This window comes from Sphaerodactylus townsendi, linkage group LG15 (assembly GCF_021028975.2).
Source record: "Sphaerodactylus townsendi isolate TG3544 linkage group LG15, MPM_Stown_v2.3, whole genome shotgun sequence".
In the NCBI taxonomy this organism is placed as follows: domain Eukaryota; kingdom Metazoa; phylum Chordata; class Lepidosauria; order Squamata; family Sphaerodactylidae; genus Sphaerodactylus; species Sphaerodactylus townsendi.
In genome coordinates, this window is record NC_059439.1 from 16,744,563 (window position 1) to 16,768,902 (window position 24,340).

General features: G+C 44.3%; 1 protein-coding gene and 1 pseudogene across 1 annotated transcript in view; both read right to left on the reverse strand.

Moving 5' to 3' along the window:
* Nucleotides 1–429: 429 nt before the first annotated feature.
* COL1A1 (collagen type I alpha 1 chain) overlaps nucleotides 430–24,340 on the reverse strand; it is a 154,590-nt gene continuing 130,679 nt past the window's right edge. The window contains exons 37-54 of the mRNA XM_048516445.1: nucleotides 23,361–23,414; nucleotides 23,216–23,269; nucleotides 21,191–21,298; nucleotides 21,049–21,102; nucleotides 19,264–19,317; nucleotides 17,039–17,200; nucleotides 15,966–16,073; nucleotides 13,554–13,661; nucleotides 12,408–12,461; nucleotides 12,159–12,266; nucleotides 9,819–9,872; nucleotides 9,459–9,566; nucleotides 7,890–7,943; nucleotides 7,138–7,245; nucleotides 6,755–7,037; nucleotides 5,607–5,797; nucleotides 3,529–3,771; nucleotides 430–2,417 (exon numbers count right to left, since the gene is read on the reverse strand). Of these exons, the coding sequence (XP_048372402.1) occupies nucleotides 2,271–2,417; nucleotides 3,529–3,771; nucleotides 5,607–5,797; nucleotides 6,755–7,037; nucleotides 7,138–7,245; nucleotides 7,890–7,943; nucleotides 9,459–9,566; nucleotides 9,819–9,872; nucleotides 12,159–12,266; nucleotides 12,408–12,461; nucleotides 13,554–13,661; nucleotides 15,966–16,073; nucleotides 17,039–17,200; nucleotides 19,264–19,317; nucleotides 21,049–21,102; nucleotides 21,191–21,298; nucleotides 23,216–23,269; nucleotides 23,361–23,414 (2,052 nt within the window). The 3' untranslated portion in view covers nucleotides 430–2,270. The remainder of the gene's footprint in view (nucleotides 2,418–3,528; nucleotides 3,772–5,606; nucleotides 5,798–6,754; nucleotides 7,038–7,137; nucleotides 7,246–7,889; nucleotides 7,944–9,458; nucleotides 9,567–9,818; nucleotides 9,873–12,158; nucleotides 12,267–12,407; nucleotides 12,462–13,553; nucleotides 13,662–15,965; nucleotides 16,074–17,038; nucleotides 17,201–19,263; nucleotides 19,318–21,048; nucleotides 21,103–21,190; nucleotides 21,299–23,215; nucleotides 23,270–23,360; nucleotides 23,415–24,340) is intronic.
* Nucleotides 12,814–12,952, reverse strand: LOC125445364 (annotated as a pseudogene).

Here is a 24,340-nt window from a genome sequence, read left to right on the forward strand (position 1 = left end):
GCTGTGGGCCTGAGGTAAACTTAAATTGTTTCCAGGGAACCCCAATTGAACTCTTTAAAAATACAAATGTGTAGTTTGGCCCTAAAGGGAAGTTAGATTTCTCTTCAACAGAAAATCCTCTACAGCATAGGTATCAAACTCACGGCCCTCCAGATGTTACGGACTACAGTTCCCATAATCCCCTGCCAGCATGATGCTAGCAGGGGATGATGGGAACTGTAGTCCATAACATCTGGAGGGCCGTGAGTTTGACACCTGTGCTCTACAGCCTCACAGGGCTACATTTCTGTAAGTTTCCGGCTAGGATCAACACAGCATTTTCAATCTGGTTTATATTTGAAGTGTAGACAAGGCCAGGCCCCTCTCCACCCACCAATACCCCAACCCACCACCTGCAGTGCGTGACAGAAAAGTCTGAAGAACAACTGGTGTATTTGGATCATTTCACATGCTTTATTTCAGCAGTCAAAATAATTAAAAACATCTCAAATTATTATACATATACAAAATAGGTACAGAATCTTCGGTCGCTCACACTCCCTAGAACATCTGCCTCTTGTTAGAGAGAAGGGTAGGTTTGGGTCGATTGTAAACCCAACGAAAGACGAGAGAAAAAGTCAGGATGAGGGCGAGATTGGGGAGCAGAGGGGAGAAAAAAAGAGATGAATGAGAAGAATGAACATGTCAGCAGCGAGTGAGGACCACAGGAGAACCAGAGAGACTTGGCACAAGAGGTTGCCGGATGCGGATGGGGAGAGGTTGGACAGGAAAGAGCAATGGTGGTGGAAAAGAACTGGATGATTGGGGGGAGAAGAGAAGCCAAAAAGGAATCCACCTGCTTTACAACAGAAAGACAGAAATTGCTCAGACCTTGATCCCTACTTGTAGAAATGTTTGATTTTTTTTTCCATCCTGGATATTTTTTTTTCCTCCGCTTGTTAAAAAAAAGAAATAGCACCTTTTGAAAATTCACAAGTATCTTTGGGCAGCAAGACGTCAAATTTGCTTTCCCCCGTCCCAATAGTCTCAATACTATAGCACCAAACGGCCCCTCTCAGCAACCTCCGCTCAGGGCGAGGTTTCTGTAGATATTTCATCACCTCCAAAAAAAAAAAATTCCATGGGACCTGAAAATTATTAACATAGCAGACTAGAAAGAATAAAACACACAATTAGCACCTTTATCTAAACCTGGAACCCAGCCCGACTTTCCTTCCCCCTATGCAACCTGGTGCTAGCATTAAGAAAAAAAACCCCAAACTACCCCAAAGTACTTGGATATGACATTGGTGAGGTAGCCGTCCATACAACAATAATATACATTTAACATCACATTTTCTCTGCTTTCTGATATAACTAGTCATTTTTTTCCTTCAGTTGTTCATTGACAAAACATTTGTAGCTCATAAACACATTTCCCCCGGCTAACGTCTCTTCAAAATGCATTCTCTCAGGTAGCCAGGCAGCACTCTCACTCACTCAAAGAGTACAGGCGTTTTTGTTAGCTGTTCTTTGTCCAAATGGGCTCCTGTTTTGGAAACCACTAAATGCTACACCAGGATCTTGACTTTGCCTGATCAACTTCTGTTGCCGACAGAACAAAAGAGAAAAAAAATGTACCCTTCGGATGGGTAAAAGACTCTGTTCAGTGGTATTGCGTCGTAAAAAACCCAAAACAAAACAAAACTTCCTATTTAAAGTTACCAGCAGAGAAAGTTGGCCTGTGGGTAAATTTTGGGATTTTTTTTTTCCAACTCCAGGTTAAGGGGGGATTTTTTAATAGGGCTATAAAAGGTCAGAATCTACCACTAGTTTAGAACTGTTCTTATTGCTGGAAACAACAGATTTTTCAAAGTGGAATTCTAGATTTCCGGTGTTGCTTGGTTTGGACTGGGTTTTTTTTTTTAAATGTGGCCTTATCTATGTATTTCTGGGGTGTGCAAGTAGTGGTCCCAAGATATTACCTGATATTTGTTTGTTTGTTTGTTTTTAAAAAAGATAAAATCAAACCATTCTGTCTTCGGGAATTTTATTTTTTTTTAAAAAAGTCAAGCAAGTGGATGCACTTCCTTAATTAATTTTGAAATGTCATTTATTTTTATTTTTTTTGGTTTAATGCTTTTTTGTTTTTTTTTAACGGAAACAAAAAATAGTTTTAGAGATGATGGATAGAAAAAGACACAAATTCAAGTCCATGTGAAATTTCCTTCTTTTTTGGCTGTTTTTTTATTTCATTTTTTTTTAAAACTGTCAGGTTTCCTTTGTGGGGTTTACAAGAAGCAGACTGGTCCGATCTCAAGGCCGAATTCCTGGTCAGGGGCACCAACGTCTATGGGAGCCACATCAATGACGGGCAACCGGGAAGTTTTTGTTGTCTTGTATTCAATGACTGTCTGTCCCCAGCTGCCAGTGTGACTCTGCAGAGGAATGGAAAACAAAAAGAAATTAAAATGTTGCATAAGGCCTAACATACTTCTAAGTCAATGGTGTTAGAATAATCCCTGACTAGACTCTTCTGCTTTGGCCACCTGTGTTCCTAACCGATGGTTCCACATTGTTGGCCCTTGTCTATCTTGCCTTTCGTTGACTCTATCTTTGGCAGGGGATTGAGACATTCTGTATGCTTCTAGCAGGATTTCAAAGGATCAGCACTGCTCCACTATTAAGAAGTTTGAATATTAAGGGCAGCATAAAAGAAAAAGGCAATGCCAGTGCAGGATTTTGGAGACACCAGTGGGGTCAATATTAGGTATGAACAGGACACAGGTCCTCGGGGCTAGAGGAAAGGCAGAAGAACAGTACAAGTTCCCCACATGCCCCTGTCTCTAGAGGACCCTCCATCCCTGATAGTCTCTTCGAGAAGCCTTATAAGATTGCATGGCAGCCTTCTAAAAACATCCTTAGGTTAAGGGTGATGTGCTTGAAAAGCAAATAATCCAAGCAATTAATGGCCCTCATGTTGCCCTAAATGGTGGCAAACCTTTGGCACTCTAGATGTTATGGACTACAATTCCCATCAGCCCCTTCCAGCATGGCCAATTGGGGGCTGATGGGAATTGTAGTCCATAACATCTGGAGTGCCAAAGGTTCGCCACCACCTAAGCAATAAAAGCAAACAGAAGATTATACAGATTCTATTGCCTTCATGGTGAAGTAGTCTGGGGCATACGGGAATCTCTTTTGATCCCACTTTCCATGAGCATAACGATCCGGCACGCCTGCTGTGGAACTTATTCCACCATGAAGATTTCATTAGCTAGGTTGGAGGCTTGAACTACAACCCTTACTTGTTCACCCAGCCCTGCCCAGTCCTGTTTACTAGTCCCCAATCTCTCCCCCTATGCTCTTTAATATTGATTTCTAAGACTGGATTATAGTCTTAGCAGAAGGTACAAAGAGAAACCCCTGCAGTGCTAAAACACTGTAGCCCATTTTAATGTTCCTGTGTTAGGATGGGCTATGAAAAGCCTTTTGTTCCCCGTGGACTTGGATCAGGCTAGCTACTCCAGTCAAGGCCCAAGGACTCACCGTGCAACCATCCTCAGAGACTCCGTAGGTGAAGCGGCTGTTGCCCTCTGCTCTGATTTCAATGTCATTGGAGCCTTGGAGGAGCAAAGCCTTCTTCAGGTTGCCAGTCTGTTGGTCCATGTAAGCCACACTGTTCTTGCAGTGGTAGGTGATGTTCTGGGAAGCTTCAGTGGACATCAAACGCAAGAATGTCAGTTGGATGGCGACATCGGCTGCGTTGGATCCCTCGCTACCATACTCAAACTGCCAAAGGAAACAGAGAAAAGAAGATAACCAGAAATGTGTTAGTGCTCGTGCCATCACCTTTCGATGACCTCTTTTAGTCAAGTCAAGTCAACTTTATTGTAGAGCCGTAGGCCATTACAATATTATTACATTAAAACATCTAATCCAGCTTAATATACAGATTAAAAATGTACGACTAAAAATCAATTATGTGGACTGTATTGTCGAAGGCTTTCACGGCCGGAATCACTGGAGTGCTGTGTGGTTTCCGGGCTGTATGGCCGTGTTCTAGTAGCATTCTCTCCTGACGTTTCGCCTGCATCTGTGGCTGGCATCTTCAGAGGAGATCCTCTGAAGATGCCAGCCACAGATGCAGGCGAAACGTCAGGAGAGAATGCTGCTAGAAAACGGCCATACAGCCCGGAAACCACGCAGCACCCCAATTATGTGGACACTAGGTCCCTCACAATCCCCCTTCCAATGGGTCTAAATTGGATTCAGACATATCTTATACAGCTTTTGATTTAATCGTTTACTTTCGTGCGTTCTTGGAACGGATCTTTGAGGCTGCCAAAGCGAAAAGGCCAACCCCATAGGATATGTAAGGATCCAAATCTGCAAGGAGAAGGTATATTTTGTCTGACTCAGAATATACCTGGGACAGAGATATAAAACTATGCAGAAACTTAGCCCTAGGCTCTGCGTACAGGGGGAAGGTCAGGACATACTGAGGTAGATCCTCTACTTCGTGTCTGCAAATACAAATTTGTTGTGACCTCTTTTAGAAATCCTTTTGCTATGACCAGATAACTACTTAACCCTTATCTTTCTCTCCACACTCAGGGTGTTCTGCTAGTAACCAGAGGGGAAAAAAACCCCTTGGGCCTTGGGCACAGCCCAAGTGATGAACCAGGTGTAGACTTAAGGACACAAAAGATGCAGAGAGAAACAGAAGCATGGGCACATCTTCTTCCCCTTTTGAAACAGACTCAATGGCTCATCCCGCACATGCAGAATAATGCACTTTCAAACTGCTTTCAGTGCTCTTTGAAGCTGTGCGGAATGGCAAAATCCACTTGCAAACAGTTGTGAAAGTGGTTTGAAAACACACTATTTTGCGTGTGCAGAAGGGGCCAATGGTTCCCCAAATGCACCAGCATGACAAATTACCCCATCCCTCTTAAGCAATGAGCTCAATTAATACAGGCTTTCAATACTAGCCTAACTTTGTTTGTTGTTTTAAGAAAAAACCGGTCTAAAAATCATGGAGCTGGAAATGACTTAATGGAGTATCAATCCCCACTTCCTATAAGTATCAGGAATCCTTGTTTAATAGGAAAGCCAAGCAAAACCATTCACTGTAAGCTGCAGTGATGGAGATTTTAGAGAATAATAAGGCAGGTAGTAACCTCAGGTGACCATCCAGGTAATCTTCCTGTCCCTTGGATCAAATCCACCTAAACTAAAGCCAATCAAACATTTGCTGAAATAACTTTTGAAGATCCCACCACCAGGGAGCAGGCCTGGATTTCTTACTTGCCGTAAGCATTGAAGAAATGGGATTTTTGTAGATCTCGTGAATGCTATCATTGTGTTCCTCCTCAATGTTCTTTCCCTCAAAATTAAATATATTCAGATGATGCAAACAAACCCTCTTGCTTGCTTTTTCTGGCTATGGCATCCACGCATAATTCTAAAGGGACTCCTACCAATCCTGGCTCAGGAGTAGGGTTGAATAAACATGACCCCAAAAGAACTCTCACTGCTTTTAGGTCATGGAACAAACTTGGTTGTCATCGTTAAAATAATTTGTACTTTATCTCTCTCTCTCTCTCATCGGTTCCTGATCTCACCTGGAAGCCATCGGTCATTTCTTCACCAAACCAGACGTGTTTCTTCTCCTTGGGGTTCTTGTTGATGTACCAGTTCTTCTGGGAGACGGTGCTCTGAGTTGGGTAGACACAAGTCTCTCCAGTGTCCATGTTACAGTAGACCTTGATGGCATCCAGGTTGCAGCCTTGGTTGGGATCAATCCAGTATTCACCTAATGAGGAAGGATGAGTAAATGAGGATGATGGGGGAAATGAAAAATGGAGCTGGGTAGCTCACACAACAAAAGGAAGTTTGTCCTTTGTGCACTCTCCTATGCTACAGATCTATCTTTCAGGGGTCTGCAACCTGCGGCTCTCCAGATGTTTATGGACTACAAATACCATAAGCCCCTGTCAGCATGGCCAAATGCCAATTGGCCATGCTGACAGGGGCTGATGGGAATTATAGTCCATGAACATCTGGAGAGCCGCAGGTTGCAGACCCCTTATGGTTCTCAGATATTGACAAAGTTAGCCTCACCAGGTCAAGGAAAGAAGTCTTTGAAGCCTCGCCAAGTGCAAGTCAAACAGGCTGCCATTTGAAGACCAAGGAGATCAAACAGAAAGGTAGAGATTTATGTGTGCACACAATGTACTAGGGAGTATCAGAGGGGGAACGATATTGCAAAAAAATGGTGATTAACACAAGGAATGGCACTCTGACCTGAAGATATATTTGTTCGGCAGACAGAAGGGGGAAGATTTGGGAAAGCTTGAACAACCTTCATGTGGTACTTCTCCACAACTTTTTTGGGATTTCTGATATGCAGACCACATTGCTGAGAGTTGCTGATCATAAGTCCACATGACTCCAGCAATCCACCATTGGAAAGAGCGTCCAGGAGAAGACATGAATCACTGGCCAGTTGGGTCTGACAGAGAGTTCTTTTTGGGCCTCTGACTCAATAAATATAGTTTAAGACACAGAACCGAAACAGTAGGTTGTGTAGACAGACTCAATATGAGGAGAACTCTCCGCAAAGGAAGAAGAGTGGTGAAAAGACTGGTGCACAAGGAGACCAAATGAAAATCCATTCTGGCAGCCCAATACAGAAGTGATCCAGAAGCAGAGAGGATTACCAAAAGAAGAACCACTCGGGCACCCCAGAATTGGCTTTGCCAGCACTCACCACTCTTCCAGTCTCCATGGCACATCTTCAGGTCATGGCAAGTACGGGCTGGGTTCTTCCGGGTTCCCTCAGGGCTACGGATGTTCTCAATCTGCTGGGAGAGGCTCTTGAGGGTGGTGTCGACTTCCAGGTCACGGTCGCGTACCACGTTGGCATCATCAGCTCTGTAGTAACGGCCACCATCATGGGCTTTCTCCTGAGGAGGCTGGGGCAGGAAGCTGAAATCAAATCCACCACTAGGTGGACCTGGGGGACCAGGTGGGCCAGGGGGTCCAGGTGGACCCTGCAGGAGAAAAAGAAGAAGAAGAAGAGTTGAAAGCAAGGTTCTCTTTTACCCTACAAATGCCAGTTGTAAGACTCCCCCAATAAGGTGGACTGCTTACAGCAGGGCCAACATCACCAGTGCGACCACGGGGACCAGGTGGGCCAATGGGACCAGGCAGGCCATTCATACCATCTTTGCCAGCAGACCCAGCAGACCCAGGGGGACCCTGTTAAGACAAAAGGATGCAAATGTTAGCTGGGATCCTGCATAGGATCGAGAAAAATGTCATGACTATGAGCAGGTGGGAGTTCACAGAAAAATGGAATGTTCAATCCCTGCCTCACCAACCAACACTTTGCTCCACTGAAAAACAGACTAATCTTTCCTCCTTATCTATTAGCCTCCTTGGTATTGAAGACTCACTGGGACATTGTTGTACTCGAGACATTATGTATCACCCTTATCATGACATATCATGTGCACGCCTGACATTCCCACTATACAGAACTTTGCACACGTCCTTGTGGTAAAAAGGGAAAAGAGAGATTCTGACTTGTTCATGAGTGACATGGGAGAATCTTGTGCAATGCAATATGGTACCTGTTCTATAATGTCATCGTATCTACCCCGTGGTGGGATTCAGCCGGTTCGCACCACTTCGGCAGAAACGGTTGTTAAAATGGTGCTTGTAAACAACCAGTTGTTAAATTATTTGAATCCCACCATTGAATCCACCCACCAAAACAGCTATTTTTCTCCTGTATTCTGGAGATCAATTGTAATCCTGGGAGCTTCCGAGGCCTGATCTGGAGGCCTGAAAACCTAGATGTTGTCTTGTCTTCATTGAGAGGGCCAAACAATCATACTTACTCTAGGACCAGCGGGGCCAGCAGCTCCAGAAGGACCTTGTTCGCCAGAAGAACCCTAAATAAAAGAAAAAAAATGAAGTTAATTCAATTAGATTCATCATATTTTTGATTAACGTACGAGACATTCAAATCAGTGAAGTAGTTAATTGAAACTTGGCGATATTCTGGTCTAGAGACCAAACGGGGCTTCAAAAATCTCTTGTTGTGCTTCTGAACCTAATTAGCACACACAGATGTTTTGAAGCCCCAAAGGAGAGAGCCAACGGATTTGCTTAGCACAGTGGAAAATGTGCACCGGTCAATGTCTGATCGCTGAATGAAAGCCCTTCAATCATTAGATTTCCTTGGGGCAAAAAGGCAGATTGACAACAGAAGTGCAAAACATATTGCATGTTGTTACAACTTCTGGGTGAAACATTTGCATTTGGAAGCAAGAAGAAATGAAAGAGGAGGGTGTTAGAGACCTGACCAGTCCTGAGGTCCAGCTCCAAATATTGTTATTGTTATTACTATTATTCATAATAATGGGACTACATCCCACTGCTGTGTGAAGAATTAACTTTGCTTTTTTTTAAAGGCACCCACGATGACATTTTGAAATATGTACATATTTGGGGGCAACATAATTCATTCATTAGTCATTCACTATTCTCCTTATCTTCAAAGGACATAAGATGCAAGAGCGGAAGTAAAATGAATGCCCTGATTTGGAAGAATCAGGAAATTGGCTTTATAAAAAGGCTTTCAACCATTGGCTTGGCCTCTAGATCATAAATGATCAGCTGATGTCTCTTTGAAAGCATTTAATATTTTTTCTTTTCAGGGGCCGTAGTCTTAAAAATACTGCATACCACAAAGTGTTTAAGGTGCCAGAACAAAATTTTGAACAGTAACAGGGCCAATCACAAAACATTAGGGGGTTCCAAGGCATGTTCCCTCAGCAGTGACTGCCAGGTCTCCTACATTGGCAGAACACTTCCCTCTGGTAGCTCCTCCCCCTCCCTTTGTGGGCCAACTGGGCAAACATGGGAGAGAATCAAGGATGAGGTGAGGTGACCCATGAGTGATATCACCACATAGGACTATCGGTTAACATCCACCAAAAATTCTATTTGGTCAAATGCTAGAGTGTCACCCATACATTGTGACATCACTTCCGAGTTCAATGGGAAATGATACTGCGCTATCATCAAACAGCCCCTCTACACTAGTAACTCTCCTAAAACAAAAATGGATGCTTCTGAGAGGATACTCCCTAGATATGTTCCCCAAGACAGAAACAGGTGGCAGGAAACACACTGATGGGTGCCATGTGGGGAATCAAGGAGTAAGGGTATCTTTTGTAAGTACACAGGCTTTATTTACTTATTTTGTATTCCGTTTGCACAGGAAAACCATGTTGAGGCTTCTTTCATTTCCCGCCAAAACAACCCGGGAGAATCACAAGCAGAAAAGGTTGAACGAATCAACTATCTGCTGGCCGCTATATGGGAACAGACAGGGAGGTGTAAAACTCTAGGGTTTCTGTGACACAAAGGCCTACTCTAGGTCTGACAGTCAAGATACTTACAGGGGGGCCAGGGGGACCCTGAAGACCAGAGAAACCTCTGTGACCCTTCATGCCTCTGTCACCGTGTTCGCCAGTCTCACCCCTGTCACCGCGAGCACCTGGGGCTCCCTGGAAATGGAAAGAAAGCATGAAAAATTCCACTTCATGGAATATATATATATATATATATAAACACTGATAGGCCAGTTGACACAGCTGCAGACTTTAATGCAGAACGTCAACATACTTGGCTAATGAATACTCAAGGAATTCCATTTGCTAAAACAGAATGGCGGCCATCTTGAAATGGCCCAGTGCAAAGATAATGCTACTTTACATTTTTTTTAAAAAAGAACCTCAGTTTTATAACTTCATACTTACAGCAGGGCCACGAGCACCAGCAGGACCGGCGGGACCGGCGGGGCCAGCGGGACCCTGGAGGAGTAGGGAAAGGGGGAAGAGAAGGATATAAACATACAAAGTTAACATTTTCATAGGTATGCCGCAACTTTGTTTAGGGTTTCGGTTTTTCTAAGGAAATGGGATCACTGTGTAGAGGCGACCTGCATCTTGTTACACAGGCCTCACTTTTCTGAGTGCTCAGGTGTTCCAGGGAAAGCGTTGACCTGGGCTTGGTTTCCTTTGGAAGACAGTCTACGGCATTGGAGAATTACAGTCCCATCCAAAGGGGTGTGTATCTCCCACTGAGAGCAGTGGGGAGGCTATACTGATGGAGTCGCCCTCTCTGGGGCATTCATCCCAGTGGAGAGGTGAAACTGATGCTGTGTAGCTGCCGCCCTCCCCTGGTGGTGAGACATAGTGCAGGATGATGGGGCAAGTGTCCTTGTGCTTCCACTGCCACCGCTGGCATAGCAGGGACAAGCAGGGGCAGGGATGGGGACAGAGGAGGAGCCAATGTTAGTTGGTTCCCTCTCTGTTGGTGTTGCAGCCACAGCTGCTCTGACAGGTGCACGTTGAGGAGGAAGCTGACCAGAGAGCTTAATGGTCAGGTGGGAAAAAGCCAGTGTGGGGTAGTGGTTAAGAACAGGTGCACTCTTATCTGGAGAACCGGGTTTGATTACCCACTGTGCCACTTCAGCTGTGGTGAACCAGATTAGCTTGTGCACTCCAACACATGGCAGCTAGGTGACCTTGGGCTAGTCACAGTTCTTTGGAGCTCTCAACCCCACCCACCTCACAGGGTGTTTGTTGTGGGGGGGAAGGGGGAGGAGTTTGTAAGCCCCTTGGAATCTCCTTATAGCAGAGAAATGGGGGATATAAATCCAAACTCCCCTTCTTTTCTCTTCTGACACCTATCCTACCCAGACAAAAAATAAGAGGCGGCTTTTTAAAAGATGTCCCCAGGACATCTTATTTGTGCTGTCTGGACAACCAACCAACCAAAAAGTCACCTCTTTTAAAAATATCCCCAGATGTCTTATTTGTGCTGTGCAGAATGTCCCACAGTTATATATACATCCCACTATTTTATAATATGGGATGAATTAGTCCACAGTGATCAGAGACCAAGCTTCCAATCATATATTTGTTCTCCAGGAGGAGGAACAAAATAGTTTGGGTGAGGCAAGTCCCTTCTAGTTAAATGACTACAAAACTCACTGAATAACTAGTAGCTGCATCAAAAAAACTGCCAATGAAGCTCATCCAGACGATACCGAGGTACCATGGACAGAGCATATGGATGGGACTGCTAATTAGAATTATGAGCTTGATAGTAAGTATTAGAATACTTAGTGCAGGGGTAGGGAACCTGTGGCTCTCCAGATGTTCAGGAACTACAATTCCCATCAGCCCCTACCAGCATGGCCAATTGGCCATGCTGACAGAGGCTGATGGGAATTGTAGTTCCTGAACATCTGGAGAGCCGCAGGTTCCCTACCCCTGACTTAGTGGGTTCCAAGTGAGATATGAGGCTCCTGGGTTATTCCCTTGGCTTTGAGGAGTAGAATCCAAACATATTTAAAATCACAAATGAGTGACCTCCTCTTAATTCTGATGCAAGTGTATTAAGGTGAAACAATATGTCCTCTGGCTGTGGTGGGTTTTCCAGGCTGTGCGGTTGTAGTTTGGTAGTTTTTGTTCCAAATGTTTCGTCTGCATCTATGGTTGGCGTCTTCAGAGGCATGTCATGGTAAGATGTGTTTCTCTCCATGGCCTGTGCAAAAACTAGCAGCAAAAACTACCAGATCATGGCCCACAGCCCAGAAAACCCCACAAGAGCCCGTTGATTTGGGTCGTGAAAGCTTTCGACAATATAACAAAGTCCTCCCTCCCTCCCTCCAAAAGTCCTCTCCTTATGTTCTTTCAATATAGACATATAGTTCAAGTGATGGTTTTGATCATATGAAATCAGGGATGGATGCCATTCCAAATTGAACAGTGCAAAGTAGAAGGTGGTCTTCAGCGAATGTGCGCACAGAAACATTGGGGGTCTATTGTGTAATATAGAAGCTGTGTCCAGTGGCAGCCAGAGGGGTGGTCCATATTGCCATTTCAGAGAAAAAAAGGAAACTTATAGGTGGTAGATATTCCAATTCATTGTTTTGAAGCGAGAGACTTCTGATCTTCTGTCTGTGGCAGAGCAGAGAGCGAAGTAGGGGAAGGCTAGTGGATGTCTAGATCCCTTTCCTTGTTCTGGAAAGGCCTCCTTGCAGGCCAGGAATTTAATATTTTTGGGGAATGAAAGGAATCATCACTTACACTCTCCCCACGGTCGCCATTCTTGCCAGCAGGGCCAACAGGGCCGGGAGCACCAGGGGCACCGGGAGCGCCTGGGGGACCAGAGGGGCCGGTTTCACCACGATCACCCTATTGGAGAAAGAAAAATGAGGAAGAGAGAATCAAAGCTCCGAGTCACTGAGAGGTGGGCTTTGAAGCTGAACGTTTATCGTAAGGCGGTCTTCTTGTGGTACCCACCAGTTCTTGAAACTGCAGGCCGGTTTAACTTACCTTAGGACCGGCAGACCCATCACGCCCAGGAGCACCTTCTGCACCAGGAGATCCCTATAGGGCAAGCAGAGAGGAAGAGATCATTGAGGAACAGAACATAGATAGAACATAGAATGTAAAATTGGGTTTGTTTCCCCACACTTACACATGAAGCCTACTGAGTGACCTTGGGCTAGTCACACTTCTCTTTGAACTGTCTCAATCTTGCCTACCTAACAGGATGTCTGTTGCGAGCAGGGGAAGAGAAGGTGACTGTAAGCCACTTTGAGACTCCTCAAAGGTTGAGAAAAGTGGGGTATAAAACCAACTTTTCTTCTAGATAACTAATAAGGGATGTAGAATGTAGAGCAACATTTTCCCCCAGATTCTGCAGCTGAAAGATATTGCATTTATGAGCTCATGAAGTTGCTTTGCATTATCACAGATTATGCAGTTTCCAGCCTTTGGGGAAATTGCAGGGGTCAGCACACTCGGAGTGCAATGGATGACCTTGCCCTGGGACAACCATCTTTGTGATCGTGGTGTCTCCCCTACCAGGTATGTAGGGCCTTGAATTAATTCAGAATAACAATCCCTCTAGTTCACTATTGTCAACACTGACTTTCAGCAGCTGTCTAGAGTTTTTAAAAATCTCCTACGTGTAAAGCGTATGCTCTGCCACGGATCTATGGTCCCTTACGTAACCGCCTTATTATCATGCCATCTGGCCTACCTGGATCTCCAGGATCTCAAGAACATTTTTCCTACATTTGCTGCCAGTCTTTTAACTGGAGATATTGAGGATTGAACCCAGGTCCTTCTGCCTGGCTAGCCTGCCCCTAAGCCGTGGCTCTTCCTGAAGTTGCATAGTTTTGGTTAGATAATATGTATGATTAAAGATAGCCTAGACCCATCAGCTCCCTGAAGCTAAGCAGGGTCGATCTTGGAAAGTATTTGGCTGGGACACTTCCAAGGGATACCAGGGTTGGGACATGGAGGCAAGCCACGGCAAACTACCTCTGGCCTTGAAAACCCCACTAAGGGTCACCATAAGTCAGATGCAGCTTGATGGCAGAAAGGAAATGGCAATAAATTCTGATTGTAAGGAGGTTCCCCCAGAAGAATGAACATGACAGCAGTTGTGGGAGGATAAATATAAAGACGTACCTCACGTCCAGATTCACCAGGGGGTCCAGCCAATCCAGGAGGTCCGGCTGGGCCAGGAGGACCACGTTCACCATTAGGTCCGGATGGGCCTTGTTTGCCAGGTTCGCCCTGAGGAGATCAGACACAGAATAGAAAGAACCCAATGTTTGAGAATGAGGACTCAACAAGGAACAGGCTTGAATCCAGTCAGCTTTTTCACTCTATCTCATCCAGTTCTCTTCCTTACGATAAACTTCCATGTAGGTCCCGTGATTCCCAGCATAATCTTTTTGGCAGCCAAAGGAAAAACCGCCACCCCACATGCTCTTTTTCAGCAGCGGAACAGTTGGGTGAACCCAACACATGGACGAGAGGAAAACCGACTTTATACCCCACACTACCACAATTAACTAAAGTACAACAAACAACGTTTTCCCACTTGCCACAACCCCCGTATGCCCCGCGCTGCTCTCAGCGCGCGTCATTTCTGGCACGCGCCCGGGCTTTCCCACGAGCGCGGGGTCATCCAAAGGCGCCATTTGGAAAAACGCCAGGAATGACGCATGCTGAGGGGGCGCGACAGTGTCAGCATCGGGGTGGCTGCGTTGTCACTGCCCTTGTAGTGGGGAGTGCCAGGGGACCCCGTGCTACTTGCCTACAGTAGCGCGGGGCAGAAGGTAAGTGGGAAAACACCCAAAGAGAAAGTAGGAGCTTTTATTCAGATGGAATTTAAATAATGTTCTGGTCTTCTGGAAAGTAACCCGTTCAAAGTTTGGGGTATGAGATCCAGCTGAGGGCAGAGGAGATATAATTTCTATGTATCTCTATATTTCCTATGGAGCGCTACAGCTTTTTGGAAGTACCTGTTGTACTAGGTGTGGATAACACAAGGGTGTGTCCTAGATATAATTTCTGTAGGGGGTCTTGTGTGTTTTGTGAAGCTCTGGACAAGTTTATTCAAGTTTGGTTGCTTTACGATAGTAACTATTAACAGAATTTGCTCTATGCCTCAAAAATTTGTCTCAAGTTTATATTTTGGTGACATTTCAAAAGTTGAATTTGTTTGGAAATTTAATGTTTGAGAATACTTAAAAATTAAATCTTGCCTTGTTGGTAACATCCTTAAAGCAACAATGTTATGTTTTTTATCTGCCAAATTCAATACTAGGGCCCCTTCTGTACGTGCAGAATAAGGCACTTCCAATCCATTTTCAATGTACTTTGCAGCTGTGTAGAATAGCAAAATCTACTTGCAAACAATTGTGAAAATGAATTGAAAGTGCATTATTCTGCATGTGCAGAAGGGGTCTAAGTTCTGTTTTTATTCCTTTTCCATACTATGAATGCAGCCATATCCATAAAGGGGAAAATGATAAAATAGGTCCTAATTAGGTCCAACATGCATTCTAGATTTTGCAAGTAAAATTTGCTTGATGATTTTATTCGCTCCATGAATTCTGTTTCTGCTCTAGTTTGCATAACTATAGAACTGTACTGAGGAGCTGTGCATGGTTATTGAAAGCAGAATGTCGGGATTTTGTAAGACTATCTTCTTCTTAGGTGCTGATAGGATTGCAAACCAAGATCAGCCCTTAAAATCCAAACTCTTTTTTGTCAGTTTTACTTTGAAGGTCATTCAAAAGGCTCAGGTGAAAATGTGAGCAGGTGAACGCTGCCACATCTGGTGGGAGGTGCTGTCTCTTGCCCTCTTTTTTCATATGAAACATCCTTCCTCCGGAATGGCGAGAAATATTTTGAGCTGCTGTTGGACATTATACCAGCCTTGCTTGAGTGAATCTCTTTTCAGAGTTCCTCAAGTGTTGAAGGGAAAAGAAAGGCAATAGATTGACTTCCAGGAACTCCAGGTTTTGTTGGGGAAATAACTCCTGAACTAAGCAGATGTGTATAACTAGATGAAAAATAAGGGCTTTATTGTGCAACATTGATAGAATGCTTCTTAAATTCAACATTGTCTACACTTCATTTCTGTCACAAAACCTAACCCCAGTAAGGAACAAAAAGGGTGTTTGGGTAATGCTGTCATTGAGGGGGAAAGAGTATCTGATTGAGTCCTGGGATACAGTTCCAAACAGCATTACTCAGAAAAATTCCATGTGTTTCAACACTTATTTCCATGAAAATATATTTAAAATTAATGTGGTAGACAACCAAATCTCTGTTCGGGAATCCCACAGAAAGTCTTCTTTGCCGTGCATCACCCTGCTCCTTTGGCCAAACTACAAAACTTACAGGAGATCATCTGACATTAAAGAATTTTCCAACTAGATTCTGAAAATCTTTTTTGCCCCAGATTCCCATACCCCACTGCGAGAAAACCTCCCCTTTGCCTCTGAGGATCAAAGTCTAACCCACAAGACTCAGGGATGAATCTGTTTATTTTCATGGAGGACTTAGAAGTTCTGAAATACTCACAGAGGGTCCAGGAAGACCGGAGAAACCTCTCTCGCCTCTTTGTCCAGGAAGACCAACCATACCACGGTTTCCAGCAATACCTTGTGGGCCAGGAGTTCCAGGTGCTCCCTGAAAGAGGGAAAAGAAAGGGTATTGAGTGAGAGGTCAATGTGTAAATGTTCTAACAGGAGGAACAGCTCCTGTTCTTGAAGCAATAGGCTACAATAAGGAAAAGGAAGGGCAGAATTATTCCTTAGCAGAAGCTCAGCAGTGTTCCATTGGTTGACATTTTTATAATCCAGGAATGGATCAGGAAACAAGAATTTTGGGACTTTACCCTTGTGGAGCTAACACTCCCGACTCAGTTTCCCGTATTATTTTGGAATGCTCTCTATTCAATCATTTTCATAAACCCCTTCTTCATTTAATGAACACTAAGGGGAAGAACCAGCTGAGTAAATCATGACTTAATTTCTGTTAAATGATCAAGATCCCCACTTTACAATGTCAGCAGCAACTTTTTGACAAAATGTTAAGACTGGGAATCAACTGAAACTTGTATATGCTGAATTTTAACATTTTTTTCTTTTAGTATGAATCATAGAATCATAGAGTTGGAAGAGACCCCAGGGATGATCAAGTCCAACCCCCTGCCATGCAGGAACACACGATCAAAGCACTCCCGACACAATAGAATAATAGGATCATAGAGTTGAGTTACGTGCCTTTTTATTTAATTTTATCTATGTAAAACTGAAATGGATGCCATTAAAAGTAATTTGAATTTGATTTGCCTGATCCATTGCTAATTGTCAGGTGACCCGCAGAAAAACAGAGCATCTAACTCTTTCCTGGATGGAGGAGGTTATAACCGAAATGTATGGATCAGTATATCATCCCAAAGCACTGGTTATTTTAAAAAACAGTTTAAGGCAGAAGTATTATTAGTACTAATAATTAGTAGCAGTGTGGGGTGCTTCTGGGGAATTCCTACTAGTTGTCAAAGGAAGACCCCCACAACGAGGCTATCCCCAGCATGGGCCAAACAACTCTTCTAACAGAGCAGTAAACTGTAGATTATGGCATTTACTTACAGCGGGTCCATCAGAACCGGGAGATCCCTTCTCACCAGCAGGTCCAGGTGGGCCAGCGGGTCCTGCTTCACCAGGGCGGCCAGCAGGTCCAGTCTCACCACGAGGTCCCTTGCCCCCTTCCTTGCCCCCAGGGCCTGGTGGGCCGGGAAGACCTACGTTACCCTTTTGGAAAAGGAACAGGGGAAAAACCAAATTAGTGACTCCTACAAAAATAGAAAAAAGACTCAGATTCCTGTCTTGCTGGAGGTTGTTTTGGGAAGCCCCCTGAGCAGGTTGGCTTCTATATGAGACAGCTCGATTAAAGTTTCTGCTACCTCTTTTGGGCGGTTCTGAAGGCTGGACGGATCAACAAAATGCATTGTTCCTTCTGAATAATACTTTGGGTGCAGCTTTAAAGCAAATAGCTAGGTTTCTTGGTATAGTTACCCTGTTTCCCTGAAAATAAGACATCCCCTGAGAATAAGATGTTGTAGAGGTTTTGCTGAAGAGCTAAATATAAAGCATCCCCCGAAAGTAAGACGTAGCAAAGTTTTTGTTTGGAAGCATGCCCGTCGAACAGAACACCAGAGCATGCAGCTGTGGAGCGAAAAAATAAGACATCCCCTGAAAATAAGACATAGCGCATCTTTGGGACCAAAAATTAATATAGGACACTGTCTTATTTTCGCCGAAACATGGTATAAGTAAGCGCTAATGACCAATTTTCTGCCTGGTTACTGTAAGTTTATGTTTGGTTACTGTAGAGTGTATGTTCTCTTTTATTTGATTGTATTCCATTACAGGTTCTTGACTTGACTTGATGAAGGTTGGGATTATGTTTAGGGTACACGTGGAAATGGGAAGGACTCTACCTTCAGGGGATGTTGGCTGGTAGTTTTTCATTGTGTTCCCAACAGCTAGTCTCAGTCAACAGCTGAATTGCTACTTTTTGAACCCACTGCAGCTTCCAGGTGGTTTTCAAGAACAGCCCCATGTATGTTACAATTGCAGTAATGTAATCAATGGAATTGTAACAAATTAATCATTGCAGAGAGGACCGTGGCCAGCTCATTTTAACTGCCATGGCATTCCTCAACACATTCTGGGAATTGAGGCTTGGTGAATGAGTTGAGAATTTTCGCTTAGAGGTCCCTAGCTCTCTCCAAACTACCCAGGGTTCTTTGGGAAGCGAAGATTACCACTAATCAGTTGGGGTCTGTAGAATGGTTATGTCCAAAAGACCCTTCTTTTCCCTTCTTCCACGCTCTTGAATTCTACTGAAGAATTCCTACTCAATATCACAAAGAGAAATTCTCTTCATTAATCTTTACGCATCTTCCCCCTGAAAGCCAACCATTTGTTCCTTTGCTCCTTTTTGGGGGGGAATTTGAAGTCTGTTTCAAATCAGTTCTTGTTTTTAACTAATGAGAGGTTTGCAGAAAAGAGGGGCAGGAAAGGAGGTCATGCAACATTTCAGAATTTCATTCAGACGCTCAGATGTATGTCTTCCCAAACCTTCCTGTCCTTTTGTTATGGCCCCACTCGGTGGCATAAAACACCTTCATGGACTGAAGTTATGAAAGGTGCCTTGATTCCTTTTCAAAGAGAAATGAAAGAGAAATCCTTCTTCTAGAAGAGATAAAAAGACTCCATGTGGATTTGGGGAGAGGGGAATTCTTCTCCCTATATTAATGCTAATACTAAACGGATGAATTATTGACTGCCCCATATTAGAAACATGGGAGTACCTAAATCTGCAACATTTTAATTTCAATTTTAATATATTTGAACTATATTGACCAACTCCACCTCTGATGGTGACGACTGAATCACCCCACTAAGATGTAAATTGCATGCCACTACCCAGAAAGTTCCTGACTTGCTACTGGATCTCAAAGTTCTTGCAAAAACTTGGAAATCTGAATATCAAGTTTATAAATGCTAAATGCAAAAAAAAAAAACTTTTAAAAATTACTCCCAAGTCCCATACTATTTGAGGTCTTTGGTTCAGAATAAAATCTGAGAAGGCTGAAAATTCAGATCTGAATTGCTCCACCACTATTCTCACATCTACCTCCTGACAGGCACCATTTTTGGTGTCTCTGCTGAACAGTCCTGCAGGATCTCAGGTACTTTCTGGTGAGAATCATCATTCCAGCCACTAGGGAGCTCTGCAGTAGTTTTCCAAATCTTTGCCAAGGATAAAATAAATGTGTCTGGGGGGCTGTGTGGGGAGAGGTACTTACAGATGGGCCAGGGGGTCCAACTCTTCCAGCAGCTCCGGGGAATCCAGTAGCACCCTGGAAAAGAAATTGGAGGTTCAATTTTAACAGCTGTTTAACACTGGTGTCCCTCCAAGTGCAGTGCTGAAGCAAATCTGAAATGCCTTGATACTAATTTGAGCTGGAGCTTGTAAACTTGGGGATCTCTTTGCAATGCCATCACTTCTTCTACAGAAGGACAGTTTCCCAGCCCCTCTCGCTTCTTGCCAGAACATAGTCTGCTAATCTTCTGCAGAGATATGCAGGTATACAGAGCAAAATCTCTATCATGACTCCTGGGAAGCGTCATACATATTATATTGCCCAGGTTGAATTATGGGATCTGACTTATTTGAAATCAATTAGACAGGATTTCCTAGTAGGAATGTGTTGTGCTATCTGATGAGATGAGTGCCTGTGAGCATTCAGAAGTTGTACCTGCCTTTTCCCTGCTCAGGGATCGGGATTTTATTTATTTATTTATTTATCTGTCTGTCTGTCTGTCTGTCTGTCTGTCTGTCTGTCTGTCTGTCTGTCTGTCTGTCTGTCTGTCTGTCTGTCTGTCTGTCTGTTTTTTATACCGCCCTATCCCCAAGGGCTCTGGGCAGTTTACAACATAAAATCCAACACACTATTAACGAGGAGCAAACAATAAAAACAAATTACATAGGCTCCAACAATTTAAATTACTAAAATAAGTAATAAAATCCCATTTAAAACAGCGGCAATACAATAAAAGGCGAACAATAAACCTAATATCAGACCCTCCCCTCAGAACAGAAAAAGGGGAGGACGGCAGGTCCCAATGATATAGGTACCCTGATGTAAAAACAGAGCAGAGAGAGAAGGGGAACAGCCTCAGCAGCTGGACCCTCCAAAGGCCCGGTGGAACAAGTCCGTCTTACAGGCCCTGCGGAATTCACCAAGATCCCGCAGGTCCCGGACAGCTGGAGGAAGAGTGTTCCACCAGGCCGGGGCCAGCGCTGTAAAGGCCCTGGCCCGTGTGGAGGCCATTACAGAGCTCTTGTTCTAGAGAAGGAGTAGTAACAGGAACTAATACAGAAAATGTGTGTGAGGAGAGAGGGTCAATAGAATTTGGTTATATTGGAGCAATGAGCAAAAGCGATATCACAATATACATACTAACTAACTAACTAACTAACTAACTAACTAACTAACTAACTAACTAACTAACTAACTAACTAACTAACTAACTAACTAACTAACTAACTAACTAACTAACTAACTAACTAACTAACTAACTAACATACATACATGAGATCTTTTCCTAACCATGAAGTAGCTAGCTCCCCAAGGACAGAGATTAAACCTTTTAGAACAGTTGGAAAGAGCTCTGCTCTTTCATCTAACATAGACGGTAATCTTTGTGGCAGGACTCGCATCTCTCCTGTGATTGGTACAGCCCCTACTGCAGTGGTGGTGAACCTTTGGCACTCCAGATGTTATGGACTACAATTCCCATCAGTCCCTGTCAGCTTGGCCAATTGGCCATGCTGGCAGGGGCTGATGGGAATTGCAGTCCATAACATCTGGAGTGCCAAAGGTTCACCACCACGGCCCTAGTGTGACCGGTGTTGAGACCTCCAGTGGTTTTCATCCTAACCATGGTCAATTTTAACGTGGACAAATGGGTAAGATAGTTTTGGGGCCTACAAGTTCTGAGTCCTCGGCTATCATTAATTATATCTTGAAGGCATGTCATTGTTTTGATTTGCAGCTGGCTTACTAGAGCAGCAAGAAAGTACTCACAGGGGGTCCAGCATTGCCACGAGCACCTTTGGGTCCAGGAGCACCGACAGCACCCTGCAACAGGGGGAAAGAAGGCACCATTAGCTAAAAGCTGAAACCAGAATTCACTGAAGAGGTTAGGAAACTGTGATCGGTCACTTACAGCAGGTCCGGGAGGTCCGGTGGCTCCAGAAGGTCCAGGGGAACCAGCATCACCTTTAGCACCAGAATCTCCAGGTTCACCTTTAGCACCGGGTTGTCCATCGGCACCCTGCAGAGGTAAGCAGGAACAGATAATGAGATAAGTAGGAAACAGATAACCATGGATGAAAAAGGGAAGATAGGTAGACCTTAGTAATGCGGTGTCTTTCTACCAGGTATGTTGGCCTGAGCTATCTGGCCGAACCAAAGGATCGTGTGATTTTTGATGATTCCCCCTTCCATAAATCTGCTGATGTCAGATTGAAAGGGATGGAATCATCAGTTTGTTCAGGCTGGAGTGGTGATGGCACACACGGAGAAGAGATGGCTAAGGGTAATAATGATGTAACTTAGCTACAATACAGAGAAGGGCAGAGAAGGACAACGGGGATGATTCAGGGATTGGAGCACCTTCCTTAGGAGGAGAGGTTGCAGTGTTTGGGACTCTTCAGTTTGAAGAGGAGACGTCTGAAGGGGGATATGACCGAAGTCTATAAAATTATGCATGGGGTAGAAAATGTCGACAGAGAGAAATTTTTCTCTCTTTCTCACAGTACTAGAACCAGGGGGCATCCACTGAAAATGCTGGGGGGAAGAATTAGGACTAATAAAAGGAAACACTTCTTCACGCAACGTGTGATTGGTGTTTGGAATATGCTGCCACAGGAGGTGGTGATGGCCACTAACCTGGATAGCTTTAAAAGGGGGTTGGACAGATTTATGGAGGAGAAGTAGATCTATAGCTACCAATCTTGATCCTCCTTGATCTGAGATTGCAAATGCCTTAGCAGACCAGGTGCTTGGGAGCAGCAGCAGCAGCAGCAGCAGCATCAGAAGGCCATTGCTTTCACATCCTGCATGTGAGCTCCCAAAGGCACCTGGTGGGCCACTGTGAGTAGCAGAGTGCTGGACTAGATGGCTCTTTCTTATGTTCTTAACTTCCAGATATTAGATATAGAGCTCACTGTGGATTACATAGTGGGGACACTTTTTTGTGCCTTAGTGGACTTAAATGTGGGAGATCTAACTTGGCGGGCTTAAATATGAGAGACCCAATTTTACATTCCCAGTTCTCAACTATGGATCCTTTGGGTGACCTTACAGTCAATGATCATCAGTCATCTTGACCAACTACCCGACATTGTGGGGAGCCCAGTCAAGACGAAACATGCAAAATGTTCAGAAGCACCAAAGAAATTAGGACTAGCAATGGCCCGAGTTAATTTTCCTGGACACTTTGATCTCTTGTAACAATCCCTGAGCGGTCCAAGTCAGGACTGCAATTAATCCACTTATGAAAATATTCCATTCCAAAAGTTGAATCAACCAAGATGATGACTGGATATCTGCTGGAGCAAGCATCTGCAGGTAAAGTGTCGATGACTGGGGAAGGCAGTGGCAAAACACTTTGTAAACAAAATCTGCTTAGTAAACGCCATGATGTGACGTCACCCCAGAGGTCTCTAATGACCCGGTGTTTATCTTTACTAATGCTGTTAACTGAGCAGTCATAGCAACCATTGCATTCTAATTTTCCTGTTAAATATAGCCCATTTTATGTATCTAGGTTCCAGCCCTGGCTGTTCAATTCCCTCTTGACAAAACTGGAGGATGATGAAGAAGAAGAGTTTGGATTTATATCCCCCCTTTCTCTCCAGCAGGAGACTCAAAGGGGCTTACAATCTCCTTGCCCTTCCCCCTTCACAACAAACACCCTGTGAGGTGGGTGGGGCTGAGAGAGCTCCGGGAAGCTGTGACTAGCCCAAGGTCACCCAGCTGGCATGTGTGGGAGTGTACAGGCTAATCTGAATTCCCCAGATAAGCCTCCACAGCTCAGGCGGCAGAGCTGGGAATCAAACCCGGTTCCTCCAGATTAGATACACGAGCTCGTAACCTCCTACGCCACTGCTGCTCCATTCCTTACTCTCCATCCTTTCCCATACATAAAACACAGTTGTCTGAGAACTGAGATTTCCATCATACTTACAGGGGGGCCAGCGAATCCAGCGGGTCCAGCAGGGCCTGGTTCACCACGCTCTCCCTGGGGAGGAGAAGAGGGAGACCCCCACAGTCAGCATGGCCAAAAATGGGAGAGGGCCAATGAAAGAGTGAGAAGGGGGGGAAGTACTTACGGGAGCACCACGACCACCGGTGGGGCCTGCGGGTCCTGAGGGGCCGGCTTCACCCTGGGCAAGAATTAAAACAGACGACAAGGTTAAGCTCCAGATTGCCAGGAGGGATCACCAAATCTAATGCCAGCAGGAAAAGGCACCAAATGACAGGATTCATCCAGATACCATCTTCTGGTAGGTTGACCACTTATTATACAAAGTAGATATTTTTAAAAGTCCTGCTCTGATCAAAGTACCTATGAGGAAGTGACTACTCTGGGAAATTTGGTAGTGATGGTTCTTTCCCTATTGACATGCCTGGTATCACTCCAAATATTTAACTTCACAATGTGATCACTGCTGCACAGAGGATTATCGGCTGCCCTCTCCCCTCCTTGGAAGAACTCTATAATTCCCGAAGCCTAAAGAAAGCCCAAAATATTCTGAGAGACCCGTCTCATCCAGCACACTCTCTTTTTGAACTGTTACCATCTGGCAGACGATACAGGTCTATCAAAACTAGGACAAAGAGGCTCTAGAGCTGTGGCTATGCTGAACACTGTGGCTTCGTGTTGATGTGTTTGGGGCTGTGTAGGGATGGGTGGAAGAAGGGGAAAGTGAGGATGGGGTATGGGTCTGAAATTGTGTGCATCGAGGAATGCTGCTGTAAATTTCGTTGTGCGTGCACAATGACAATAAAATGCTTATGTTTATGCTTGTGAATAACTATTTTTTTTAAATGGTCCGTTTGCCTTCACACTGAATCTGCCTAGATCTTTTTCAATATAAGGATGACTGGAGATTTGTGAAGTTCTTTGCCATTTCCTGGGCTGTATTTGTCCTAGAAAGCTCTGCTTGGGCCCTGGGGACAGAACTAGGTAAAACACTAGAACTCACACAGAGCATTCTAGAACAAAGAAGGTCCAGGAAATGGCAGATGAATTCACAGATCTCCTGTCATCTTGATGTTGAAAAAGGTATAGTAAACATCATAACGCAAC